General features: G+C 35.8%; 2 protein-coding genes across 3 annotated transcripts; both read right to left on the reverse strand.

Annotated features, from left to right (window-relative positions):
• Positions 1 to 2244: 2244 nt before the first annotated feature.
• Positions 2245 to 11014, reverse strand: LOC111998006 (ABC transporter B family member 19). 2 transcript variants are annotated; one of them, XM_024030126.2, is made up of 10 exons: positions 10340 to 11014; positions 10179 to 10233; positions 9559 to 9734; positions 8744 to 8944; positions 8070 to 8329; positions 7665 to 7981; positions 7349 to 7572; positions 6404 to 7223; positions 5953 to 6194; positions 2245 to 3665 (listed from the first exon to the last, which is right to left on the reverse strand). In XM_024030126.2, the coding sequence occupies exons 1-10, from the start codon at positions 10583 to 10585 to the stop codon at positions 2457 to 2459; spliced, it is 3750 nt and encodes a 1249-aa protein (XP_023885894.2). In that variant the 5' UTR covers positions 10586 to 11014; the 3' UTR covers positions 2245 to 2456. The 2 variants fall into 2 exon arrangements, with proteins under 2 accessions (XP_023885894.2, XP_023885892.2); XM_024030124.2 differs by having other exon boundaries at positions 7349 to 7575.
• A 374-nt stretch (positions 11015 to 11388) lies between these two features.
• On the reverse strand, positions 11389 to 12805 carry LOC136066749 (ABC transporter B family member 19-like). Its single transcript, XM_065771519.1, has 3 exons — positions 12104 to 12805; positions 11943 to 11997; positions 11389 to 11498 (listed from the first exon to the last, which is right to left on the reverse strand). Exons 1-3 carry the CDS (start codon positions 12347 to 12349, stop codon positions 11389 to 11391), a joined length of 411 nt encoding a protein of 136 aa, XP_065627591.1. The 5' UTR covers positions 12350 to 12805.
• Between the last annotated feature and the right edge of the window lie 1107 nt (positions 12806 to 13912).

Here is a 13912-nt window from a genome sequence, read left to right on the forward strand (position 1 = left end):
TTAAATTTGTGATAAGGTCAATTTTATTTCCTTTTATATATAGGGTTGATTTGATTTTGATCCCTTCTTTTTCTTTTTCTTTTTCTTTTTTCTTTTTTCTTTTTTCTTTTTTCTTTTTTAATAGAAATTTGATTTTGATCCCTTATATATATGTGGTTGGTTTCATTTAATCCCTCTAAAAAAAACTAGAATGGTCAAATAGTTCTTATTTTTTTAATCTTAGGGACCAAAATCAAACGTTTTACAACTGGGGGATCAAAATGGAACAAACCATGTATTTAAGGGGAAATTATTAGGTACTCTTAGAGTACCATAAATGTGTATTTTTCTCTCTCATATAAATGGTGAGTCTCACCATGAATTTAATTAATGGAACTCACTATTCATGTGAAAAGAGGGAGTACTCATTTATAGTACTCTAAGAGTACATAATAATTTTCCGTATTTAAGAGGTCTAAATTAAATTGTATCCTAAATATAATTATTATGATAGAGAAAGATGGCACATTAATTGGAATAATAATCATTAAATGATAATTTTAGTCAATATTACCACACACACAAAAAAATGGTCAATAACTTTGTCATGTAATGTAAGGCTTGATCACTTGGACACTTGGTTTGATAGACCATACAAGAATTATAGGGACACTATTTATAAGTACCATAGGATCATACACATTTGATGTCCTAGTGTTGTCCATTTGATTTAATGCCTACCATGGATTGAGCATGAGTATCCTCCAACAGGTAGGAGCCATTGATAAAGACTGTAGTTATTTATCGAATGTCTATAGAGAGATGGAAAATAAGTTAATTAAACAACTAATAAATCAGAAGCCAAATTATTGACCCACAGCTAGCAACCATCAACACCTAACATGGAAATAACTTACAAGGAACCATAATTGAGACTGATATGTTGCATCACCTCTACCAATTAATGACTTTCATTTGTGTTTCTTTTCTTTTGTGAATTCATTTTTATCAAATCTTCTCTTTCTCATTTCTTTGGGGGGGAAAAAAAAAAGAGCACATTTTAAGGTAACTATTTAGTTTTTCGTGCATCTTAAGATGCACATGCTGAAATGTCATTTAAAATGTTAGAGATATATTAGACATATTAGTCCAATGTAATAGATTCAAGACACTCTTACTTGTACTAGTAGTCTAGGGTTTAGTCACCTAAATATACTCATATTATGGTTCATTGTAACACAGATTATTGTATTACATTCTTACATAATAAAGATATAGCCCTTAAGGGATTCTTCCGTGAACGTAGATCAACAAAACTAAACCACATAACCCTCGTATTCTCAGTGTTCCTATTCTATGCTTCCCCTTCCACAAACACTCTTAACATATACAACATGGTATAACATATTGCGTTGCTAATATATTTAACATTAAATTTTATATTTTGATCTCACCTAGTAAAAAAAATGATGATTTATTTTAAATTGCATAATATCATATTCACCTTAAGATTGGTGAAATAGAGAGAGGCTACTCCAAGAGCAATGGAAAGAATCATTTTCCCCTTTTTCCTTTTTTCAATGCCACACCTTGCCCTCCTTACTTTACCCCCATCTTTTACTGGCTATCTCTCAAAGAATGGAAGAGTAAAGTGGTTAGGAACTCATAGGGGCCAACCTTTTCATGGAGCCTTCTTTGTTTACCTTTGACAGACCAAGTACACATAAGGTGGCACTCTTTTAGTGAACATAATAATCATGATCAGTCCGAGTGTAGAGGAAGCTGTCCTGACTAGCAAATGTTTCAACATTGGCTGGAAAATTTTGTAATGCCAAATTTAGTTAGTAGATACAGAGAAAAGTGACCAATATTTCACAGGCGCACTCAATGAAATGCAAAAAGTTGGGCCCTCATAATGTCCATTAAGTGGGTCATGAACCCATCAGTACCACATTCTTAGGCTTTCATCACCAAGCTCTTGCTTTGTAATAATTCAGACCATCTGCCACAAATCAATGTGTCTGCATTATATTAAACAGTTAAGTTTGCCTAGTGCTAGTGTTTAAGCATGTGGGCCTTAAATCACCCAAAAACTGAAAAAGATCACATTGGCATACACATGCCTAAGAAAAGCCAGAGTAAGAAAAGGTTTCTCACAAAGGCTGGAAAGGTGGTCTCCAGGGTCAGCTTTTAAAGTAATATAGAACTACAAAAGGAGGAGAGAGAGCTAACAAAGTAGTAAGAATCACCAAACCAAGAACCAGATTAATAACATGCTTGTGAACCATAGATATTGATAAAATATAATACTTGCTACATGCTACTCCATTGGGAATGCAGCAGTAGTCCTCAAAGATACAAACCCACCCCACATCCCCATATCTACAACTAAAAATGAAAAGCATAAGGTTAATGGGACCCCAAACATAATTACCAACCAACAAGGCCATGTTGCTTCAATCATAACTCTTCTCATATCATATGTGATGGTGTTGTAGTTGCAAAAGTCTAGAATAAGCCCCATCAGCTCGGCTTACTAGTTCAGAATGGCTACCTTGTTCTACAATGCGCCCATCTTGCACTACTCCAATAGTGTCCACCCCTCTAATAGTTGACAAACGGTGAGCCACAAGCACAGTGGTGCGGCCCCTCATTAGCCTCTCAAGTGCTTCTTGTAAGACACATTCTGATTCAGCATCAAGTGCACTTGTGGCTTCATCTAATAGAAGAATTGTGGGGTCCTTGAGAACTGCCCTGGCAATTGCAATTCTTTGTTTTTGTCCACCAGAGAGTTGAACGCCTCTTTCACCAACTGGAGTTTTGTAACCATCAGGCAAACCACTAACAAAACCATTGATATTAGCAGCACGAGCTGCTTCGATTACTTCTGCTTCTGTTGCTCCTTCTTTACCATAGGCAATGTTTTCGAAAATGCTAGCTGCAAAAAGTGCTGGTTCTTGCTGTACCAATCCGATTTTAAGCCTAAGGGACTGCAAGTTCAACCGCCTAATGTCCTTTCCATCAATCATAACTTTACCAGCAACCGGATCATAGAAACGTTCAATCAATGCAATCACGGAACTCTTGCCAGAGCCACTAGCCCCAACAAGAGCTTGGCTCTGGCCAGAACGGATTCTAAGGCTGAGGTCTTTAAACACCATTACATCAGGTCTTGAAGGGTATGCAAAATCAACATGTCTAAGTTCAATCTCCCCACGTATTGTTTCAACAGGCTCAGCCTCAGGATCATCTGGGTCAATTTTTGTTTGACGGTCAAGAATTGAAAACACTGAGCCAACAGCTTCACCACCCCTAATAATCTCAGGAGCAAGACTAACAGTTTCTGCAACTGAATTGGCTGTAACTACCAGGACTACAAAAACCTTAATAACTTTTGAGAAGGTGGAGACGCCTTTTTTAACAAGGTGTGCACCATACCAAAGAATGAGGGCTTCTGATGCATAAAGAGCAAGCTGAGAGATGCCAAAGAGGATGCCAGCAGATTGGCTGCGACGTAGGCTCCTGAGCTGAGGAATACGGAGTTCGTGGCTGAACAGAAATAGGATCTTGTTTTGGGCATTGAAGGCTGCAACAGTTCGGATGTTGCTCACTCCCTCGCCTGCAATCATGCTGGTCTTGGCATGGGCCTTTGCTGTGTCACCAGCAAACCCCTTGAGAGAGAGTTGCTGTTCAATGCAGAAATAACATAATTAATTTAACATCAAATGTACAATTGATTTTCATGGAACTCAACTTAACATCATCCAACAAGTTTTACAATTAGTTTTTCTCTTCCTATTACAACACTATTGAGGAATTGAGATAGCAAAAACATTTTGGTAATCATATGAAATTAAACCATACCAGAACAAGAACAATATCAGCACCATTTTTTAATGTCAATGGTATCATCTAATAATTCTCATTATCTAAATCTGACCAAATAGTGATTAAAAGTAATGATTAGGGTTATTTATTTCATAAGATTAAAACAAGAAAATCATTTTTATTTTTTTGGTTGAAATGATATTCATCTTATTATCAATCCAACTCCCTATTTGTCACTTAAATGATTAACAATGGGATAGTAGCATCAAAAGGGTCCTACAATTCAATCTCATTAGGATCATGTTTTGTTTCTTTTTGTTTTTCATAAGAAAATTCATGTTATGTCATCTTGTGAGTAACAGTTACTTGCACACAACTCACTCCAGTGACAACTTCAAGGGTGGGATGTAAAGTGTAAACTCACATTAAAGGACCCACTCAAAAGAAATAAACAGCCTAACTTGGCAGGACTAGGATATAAGGTGCCTCCAATATCAAACATGTACATGACAGTGACATAAATTTGCAAGGAACATCATGCCATAAGCAAACAATATACATTTCACTGTTTTTGTAGAATGCAAAAACTTAGAACACTGTTCCAATCAAGACAAACCGTCAGAATACTCAGTACTACAGTTTGAAAAACGAACCAATTTCTGGAGCCCCCATCAGGCCCCATATTTTAAGTCTGGAGCACCAAAGTGTCAACAATAAAGAAAAGGCGGTAACTTATTTTCTTAGATACCCCTACCATGACTGTCACACCCTGACACCCTCATGAAACCACAAATGACCAAGTGAAAAAGAAAGAAGATAATATTTGCCAGGAGGGAAATCTTTAACAATATATGATCACGGGCCAAGAATTTCTTGGAAGTCTCATAAGGGTGTCTAGCATAGATGGTAAACAAAAGCAACCAAAGCTCATGTACCTAGAAAAAATGGAGCACCTTATAATTCAGAGACACCCAACTGATGCATAGTGCAAAGTGCAATGTCGGTGCAATATAAATAATTAAATATGTACCTATATATATATATATATATATATGTAGGTAGGCAAACTCATACACTCACCAAAATTTTCATTTATTTTTTATGACTTGGTGAATAACATTCCTTTTACATGAATTTATTAGAGACACTATTTTTAAAGTTTTATAATATATGAATAGAAACAAAGTCACATAGATAATTATAAAAAATAAAATAAAAAATATTCACTAGAATTATTGGGTAGAGAAAATAGACAAGATCTAATTTGACAAGCATGACAAGAAAACCAAGAAAAAATAGTCATAGAGTCATTCACTCCAAAAATAAGCTACAAGAACCAATGCTAAAAATAAAAAATCTCATAGTGGAGTATTTTTTTTTCCATTTTCATGGGAATTGATGGAATCTTTGGTATAAATATATATTTCACAGTTATTTATGAGCTTATATTAAATTAATGAACCGGACTTGGAGGAAGCACGTGCAGTGCTGTAGTATGTTGTGTTGACACGTAGTTTTAGCCTTTTGTCGTTTAATATTAGGATGTGGTAAAGTTAGATTCCGAGGGTGTGTGTAAGAAACTAAAAAGTAGATGCAGATGCAGAGACTCTGACACTGTAAAAAATAAATATTAAAAATCCAATAGTTACCCATATACCTTTATTGGAATTTGGTCAATTTAAACCAGAAAAAAGTTGACTAAATTTCAATCCTGCATTTGGACCAGAGCCATTAAAGTAGTGCTCACATTTTGAAAACAATAAATTTATAGGCACCAAACTTTTCCCAATATTTTTTATAATCCTAAATTCTGTTTTACCTGATGCATAATAAAATTAGTACTGATTGGTACAAAATAAAGTGGGGTCAATAGTAAAAGTGACAGGGCTCTAATCAAAAGTAAAAAAAAAAAAAAAAGGTCAGAATCAAAAGTATTTTAGTTGTGATATATCAGTTTGTAAGATTAATGCAGTAAAATGGGTAGTGTCATTGTCACCTCAAAAAGGTTGTAAGCATTTTTGTGTGCATTGCTCTTTTGAAATCTAGTTTGATCAGGGATTGATTGGTGAGAAGAAGAAGAAAAAGGCTGTAACAACCACACATTGTGACAAGGATTGATGCATTGAGAGAGTGCTTTGAGCTTACCTGAGCAAAGTTAGCCAGGACTAGAAGAGGGAAGGTAGCAAGGATAAGAAGGGAGACCCTCCATTCCACTATGAAAGCAACAATGAACGAAGTGAGGAGTGAGGTCATGTTCTGGAGTATGACAGAAATCCTTTCAGCAATTGCAGATTTCACATCGGCAGCATCAGTGGCCAGACGTGCTGCAAGAAGACTTGAATTATGCTCTTCCTCATCAAACCACCCAACTTCATTCCTTAGGATTGCTGAAGAAAAAACAAACACCAATAAGAATCCAAAACATGAGTAATATATAAAAGTTACAGCAACTATATTGATTAAAGAACAAATTTTAGAACTTGAACCATTAAGTCCAAGAGGATGATCAAGTTGGGCTTGCAATGCATTTTATAGCAATTAAATAGATTAACTTGTAATTACAAATGCAAAGAAAAGGAATTCCATAGATTTGTACCTGCAAGCATCATTCTCCTAACTCTTGTGGTAAGGTTCTCTCCCATAATACTAAAGAAGTAATGCTGTATCAAATATGCCCCCACGGCATAGAGACCAGCTCCAATGTAAATGAAAACATATTCCTTTGTTTTCCTTTCCATCGAAGCAGGATTTCTGTAGTAAAAGACCTCAATCATATTGCTCATCACAATAGCAAATGTTGGACCAATAAAACCAGAAAGCACAGATCCTATAGCACCCATAATTGAATAAGGCCATTCAGGAGCATTTAGCTTGAGAAGCCGGCAGAAATAGCCATCAGGGGCTGGATTTCTCTTGTCTGTTTCAGCATTTGAGATCATCTCTATCCTGCCATCTGCACCAGTACTATACGAATAGCTCAGGTTTCTTAAGCTTCCAGACCGGAGGCTTAAAGACTTTGTTGACAGCGAATGGCTTAGTCGTGATGAGCGTGAACGGCGTGTTGATGGGTTAGAGAAATCTTTATTTCTAACCATTTCTTGGAATCGGATTAATGAAGCATAGGCCCCAGCTTTGGCAACAAGTTCTTCATGTGTTCCAGTCTCAACAACTTGACCTTGCTGTATAACTGCAATTGAATCCACATTTCTAATAGTGGAGAGGCGATGGGCAACAACTACAGTAGTTCTACCAACCATGAGACGGTCTAATGCTTCCTGAACAATGCTCTCAGAGCCTGCATCAAGGGCACTAGTTGCTTCATCAAGGAGAAGGATTTTTGGGTTTTTAAGCATAGCTCTAGCAATTGCAATTCTCTGCTTTTGGCCACCGGAGAGTTGCACTCCTCGTTCTCCAACCTAGTTTGTAATTGAAAAGTTAATATTATGAGAGGTGAACCATGACACAAATAGGAAATTCTAAAACAAGGTGATCATGCTTTGAAAATTTTCCAAACTAAAACTAATTAAAATAACACACCAACCTGAGTGTTATATCCATTAGGAAGCAAGCTAATGAAGCTATGAGCATTTGCTGCAGAAGCAGCAGCTTCCACTTCATCCATTGTTGCATCAGGCTTCCCATAGAGTATGTTCTCAAGTATGGTTGTGGCAAAGAGTGCAGGTTCTTGGTTCACTAGTCCAATCTGGTCACGTAACCATTTTAATTGCAGTGTCTTTATGTCCACATTGTCCAGCAAAACTTGACCTGCTAAACCAACAAAAAAAAGTATCAGTACAATCACTTTTATCATGGGACAGATTTTCAATCTTGCAACTCATGATGTGTCTCTTAATTACCTTGATTAGGATCATAGAACCTTTCTATCAAAGAGACAACAGTGCTTTTTCCTGACCCACTACCACCAACAACAGCAACAGTCTTTCCAGCAGGAAAGAATATTGAGAAATTTCGAAAGATAATAACATCTGGTCTTGATGGATAGCTGAAAGTTACATCCTTGAATTCTATATTGCCATTAACCTCAGCCAAGCACTTCCCATCTAAGGGGTCTTGAACTATGGAAGGCTTTTGCTTGATAATCTCCATCAACTTGTATCCAGCTGTTTTACCTTTGCTAAATGCCCCAAGATTTGAAAACGATTGACCCAAACTCCTGTAATGACCAATTATTGCATTATAATTTGAACTAAAGTTTGTGTCCGCAGTTGTACAAAAAACAGTGCTTTAGTTTGAGGTCTTACATGCCCCCCACAATTGCAGAGAAAATTGCTGTGAATGCTTTCCCTCCATCAGTCTGTCCATTCCTGATAAATACACCAGCGTACCAGAAAACAAGTGCCCATGACATGCATGCTATTCCATAGGTACATCCTAGCCCCAGACCCTTGGCCATTCCAGCCTTGTACCCAAGCTTCAAAGTGTTCTGTATTGCATCTGAGTACGAATTTAAGGCCTTGCTCTCACCAACATATGAGTAAACCGTCCGAACTTGTGCGATGGCCTATGGAGATGGTATAAAGATTTAGAAGGCAAGTTAAGAATTATCTCATGCACCTTGTAAGCCTTTTACTATAAACCAATGTTGTGAAGATAATACAATCTTTATGTTATTGTAATTTCTTTTCTTTTTTTTTTTCTTTTTCAGTATTTATTTTTATGAATAATTGTAGATTCTTTCAACAGTTAATCTTGGAACATCATCAAACCAAGGTGCAAAAGGTTTGACATAAAATTAGTCGTGGTAGGGATAAGAACTTTAAAAAGTCAACTAGTTTTTCAATGATTAAAAAGAAAAAATAAATAGTAACCTTTATGAGTGTTGCACATGATAGAACATCATTTCATTGGCATACCAAACCAAAGCCTTCCTTGCTATTTAGTATAACAGAAACTCAAATGAAATGTAAAACCTTACCTGCTCGGCAATAATACCAGCATTGGCATAGGATTCGCGGCTCTTTGAAGTGAGGCCTGTGAGTGTATAGGCGTATAAGCCCCCAGCAAAAGCAATTCCTGGTATCACTGCCACACTTAGCAATGCTAGCCTCCATGCTGATACAAAACCAACCACCAAACCTGCCAGAAACGTTGACAGATAATGTATGAAGTTTCCCACCTGAAATTCAAGAAACACAGTAGTAAACAAAAGTGTTAAAAATTAATTCAAAGAAAAAAAAGAATTTAACCCTTTTGTGATAGGTTAATCATGACGATAAATTTTAGTTTAAACAAAAAAGGAATACAATCATGAAAAATTGTGATATCAGATAGAAAAGAATGAAAAAAAATTATACATATAACAGACCCTGATTAGTCTTTCAATTCAAGGCTTAGTTGTTATTGTTGTATATATTTTCTTAATTTCCAAAACATTTTTTGTTATACTGGATTACTAGCAATTAATAAGACTTTTACTTTAATTAAATAAAATTAATTAAGGAAATTAAAATCCAGATATCAGAAATCACAAAAGTCCAAGAACGAAAAAAGGCTGGCGCAAGATAACTCAGACTTGACATGCTAGAATCAGCCATGGGACCCGCATTAATGGGTCGCCAACCATATTGCAATGTATAACGCCAACCCAGATACTAGTAGATTTCTTCAATACGGTCGTTACAGATAAAAATGAAGCTAACTTCCATTAATAGAGGGAGAATAAAAACAAAAACAGAACTAAGTAAATAAATAGGTAAAGAAACAAAGACTATATGGTAAAATTGGCAAAACCTTTTCACTAATTGCATCTTGGACTAGAAGTGTGTCCGTGGACACACTAAAAACTATATCCCCAGTCCTTGCATCAGTGTCAAAGAACCCCACATCTTGTCTTAGCACTGCCTCCAAATACTTCTTCCTCAGTGTGCTCACTTGTCTTTCTCCAGTGTACATCCAGCATGCAATCTCTGTTAAAAAAACAAAAAACCAAACCAAAACTTGTTACAGTTTGATCAATTTAGTGAGATTGATTGAATTAAATGTGTCACAAAAGTGATAGGGATGTGTGTGACTCAAAGTTATAGATAAATGCTAAAAGCAGGAAAAAAAAATAATAACAAAAATTTTTAAAAGTGAAAGAGAGAGATTCATGAATGGAAGTAAAGTGAGATTGACAGGTGAATAGGGACCAGTCCACAGACCACGTGGGTCGAACCCACCGGTCCGATGTGAACTAGCTACACGAGTCGTGTTTAATAAGAACTATGGTCCAACAGGTGTGTAATGTGTATATGTGATCTCTTTCTTTCCCCTTCAAGACCAAACAATAAAACAAGATCAAAAACTAGTAAACAGAAAAAGAAATAGACCATTCATATACAATAATAACGATGATAATAAATTACACGTACCTGCATAGGATGATAAGCAGACAACAAGGCCAAGGTACACAAAATAGAGTGCATACTGCAAAGAGTTACAAAAATGAAAGATCTTAGATCTGAGTTAATAGTGAAATAGCAAGTTTAAAAGTTTGATCTTTGTGATGTTTGATGTATTGGGTTGTTAATACCTTTGCGACTTCGTCAGTCATTGTCTTCAAATCTGATTGGTTTTTGCCGAACCCATTAACCATTTCACCAAAAAGAAGGAAGAAAAAGGGCATGGAAGAGCCATGAATAATGGCTCCCAAGCTACCAGCAATCATGAGCATCCAATCATACTTGTCTGCAAAAGAGAAGAGCTGGTAAAAGGGTAGGCTTTGCTCCTTCTTCTTCTCAGCCTCAGGCAGTGATTTTGGTTCTGTAGCCTCAGCCATTTTTTTTTTTGCAGCTACTAGCTCAAAAACCAAGTCTTTGAAATGGGAGAGAGAGAGAGAATTAAAAAAAAAAAGTTTGTGAAGCAGCGACTAGTGGTGAATTGTCATTGAGAGAGATCTAAGGTGAGCTATTAAGCTTTAAGTATGTGGAGTCAATGATTTTTGGCTTTTCAAGTATTCTGAGAGAGACCCTTTAGCTCTAGTTTCTGTCTCGAGAAGTGTCAATGTCGTTTTTAATTTTATCACACACACTCCCTCACCTCAAAGACTCGTTTGCCGGGGAGGAAAAGCAAAGAGAAAGTGAGTTAGAAGGAGAGAGTGTGCGCAAAGTGGCTGGGAATGAGTTGGACTGTTGGACCATATAGTCAAAGAAAGTGGAGAAAATGAGTGTTGAATAGGAGAGGGTAACAGAGAGAGAGAGAGAGAGAGAGAGAGAGAGGTGTGTGTATGTGTGAATTGTACATATTTTATAGAGGAGGGCTTAACTGTGGCTGTAAATAATAACATGCAACTTTTGTCCATGTTATAGGAGGGGAATCATCTGATTAACTATGTTGGGTCCTACATTACTGCTTGCGTTGCATACTTGCATTGCTTTTCGTGCTTCAAAAAATTTTATTTTATTCGGATGCTGCATGTTATTTATTTAAAATTTATATAAATTAAATAAAAATAAAAACAAATAATGAGAAAGAGAGGAAAATGGGAACAGACTAATTTGACACAAGTTGGTTCTGTTTCTGTAAGGAAAATGATCCTTCTTTTATTTAGGTCTTATACATTTAGATCTATTTAAATACCACTTATTTTGTTAAAATTAAAAAATTATTGCTGAAAATAAACACTGCCTCCAAATACTTCTTCCTCAGTGTGCTCACTTGTCTTTCTCCAGTGTACATCCAGCATGCAATCTCTGTTAAAAAAACAAAAAACCAAACCAAAACTTGTTACAGTTTGATCAATTTAGTGAGATTGATTGAATTAAATGTGTCACAAAAGTGATAGGGATGTGTGTGACTCAAAGTTATAGATAAATGCTAAAAGCAGGAAAAAAAAATAATAACAAAAATTTTTAAAAGTGAAAGAGAGAGATTCATGAATGGAAGTAAAGTGAGATTGACAGGTGAATAGGGACCAGTCCACAGACCACGTGGGTCGAACCCACCGGTCCGATGTGAACTAGCTACACGAGTCGTGTTTAATAAGAACTATGGTCCAACAGGTGTGTAATGTGTATATGTGATCTCTTTCTTTCCCCTTCAAGACCAAACAATAAAACAAGATCAAAAACTAGTAAACAGAAAAAGAAATAGACCATTCATATACAATAATAACGATGGTAATAAATTACACGTACCTGCATAGGATGATAAGCAGACAACAAGGCCAAGGTACACAAAATAGAGTGCATACTGCAAAGAGTTACAAAAATGAAAGATCTTAGATCTGAGTTAATAGTGAAATAGCAAGTTTAAAAGTTTGATCTTTGTGATGTTTGATGTATTGGGTTGTTAATACCTTTGCGACTTCGTCAGTCATTGTCTTCAAATCTGATTGGTTTTTGCCGAACCCATTAACCATTTCACCAAAAAGAAGGAAGAAAAAGGGCATGGAAGAGCCATGAATAATGGCTCCCAAGCTACCAGCAATCATGAGCATCCAATCATACTTGTCTGCAAAAGAGAAGAGCTGGTAAAAGGGTAGGCTTTGCTCCTTCTTCTTCTCAGCCTCAGGCAGTGATTTTGGTTCTGTAGCCTCAGCCATTTTTTTTTTTGCAGCTACTAGCTCAAAAACCAAGTCTTTGAAATGGGAAAGAGAGAGAGAGAGAGAGATTAAAAAAAAAAAGTTTGTGAAGCAGCGACTAGTGGTGAATTGTCATTGAGAGAGATCTAAGGTGAGCTATTAAGCTTTAAGTATGTGGAGTCAATGATTTTTGGCTTTTCAAGTATTCTGAGAGAGACCCTTTAGCTCTAGTTTCTGTCTCGAGAAGTGTCAATGTCGTTTTTAATTTTATCACACACACTCCCTCACCTCAAAGACTCGTTTGCCGGGGAGGAAAAGCAAAGAGAAAGTAAGTTAGAAGGAGAGAGTGTGCGCAAAGTGGCTGGGAATGAGTTGGACTGTTGGACCATATAGTCAAAGAAAGTGGAGAAAATGAGTGTGGAATAGGAGAGGGTAACAGAGAGAGAGAGAGAGAGAGAGAGAGAGAGGTGTGTGTATGTGTGAATTGTACATATTTTATAGACGAGGGCTTAACTGTGGCTGTAAATAATAACATGCAACTTTTGTCCATGTTATAGGAAGGGAATCATCTGATTAACTATGTTGGGTCCTACATTACTGCTTGCGTTGCATACTTGCATTGCTTTTCGTGCTTCAAAAAATTTTATTTTATTCGGATGCTGCATGTTATTTATTTAAAATTTATATAAATTAAATAAAAATAAAAACAAATAATGAGAAAGAGAGGAAAATGGGAACAGACTAATTTGACACAAGTTGGTTCTGTTTCTGTAAGGAAAATGATCCTTCTTTTATTTAGGTCTTATACATTTAGATCTATTTAAATACCACTTATTTTGTTAAAATTAAAAAATTATTGCTGAAAATAACGTAGATAAAGGTAAAAATTAGTTAAAATAATACAATAAAATCTATAAATAGTGCCAAAAGAGTGTATTTTTGCTACTATTCATGAGTCTCACTGTACTTTTTAGCACTATTCATAATCTCACAGTACTATTTCAACTAAATTTTACATTTATTTACAATACTTTTAGTAATAATTTTTCAGTTTTAGTAAAATAAGCTGTATTCAATTACACCCTTAAGTGTGCGTTTGAGAAGCAATGAAAATTATAAATTATTTCACTATTGAGCTTACTTTTGCTACTATTCATGGACCCCACTATACTTTTTTGGTACTATTCATGAGCCGAATGTACTATTTCAACTAACTTTAACCATTATTTACAGTACTTTCAGTAATAAGTTTTCGGTTTCAACAAAATAAACGATATGTGCTATTTCAACTAACTTTTACCATTATTTACAGTACTTTCAGTGATAAGTTTTCAGTTTCAGCAAAATAAGCAGTATCCAAACAGACCCTTAGTGTCAGTTGGGGATTTGCTTATTTAGCTGAAATTGAAAATTTTTTTCCTGAAAGTACTGTAGATGTAAAATTTAGCTGAAATAGTACAATGAGACTCATGAATAGTACCAAAAAGTGCAGTAAAACCCATGAATATCACCAAAAAGTGCAGTGGGACTTGACATTGATTATTTTTACTAGCTTATTTTACTATTCAGCTTATTTTTGCTATT

This window comes from Quercus suber, unplaced genomic scaffold (assembly GCF_002906115.3).
Source record: "Quercus suber isolate HL8 unplaced genomic scaffold, Cork oak 2.0 scaffold_5, whole genome shotgun sequence".
Taxonomy (NCBI): Eukaryota; Viridiplantae; Streptophyta; class Magnoliopsida; order Fagales; family Fagaceae; genus Quercus; species Quercus suber.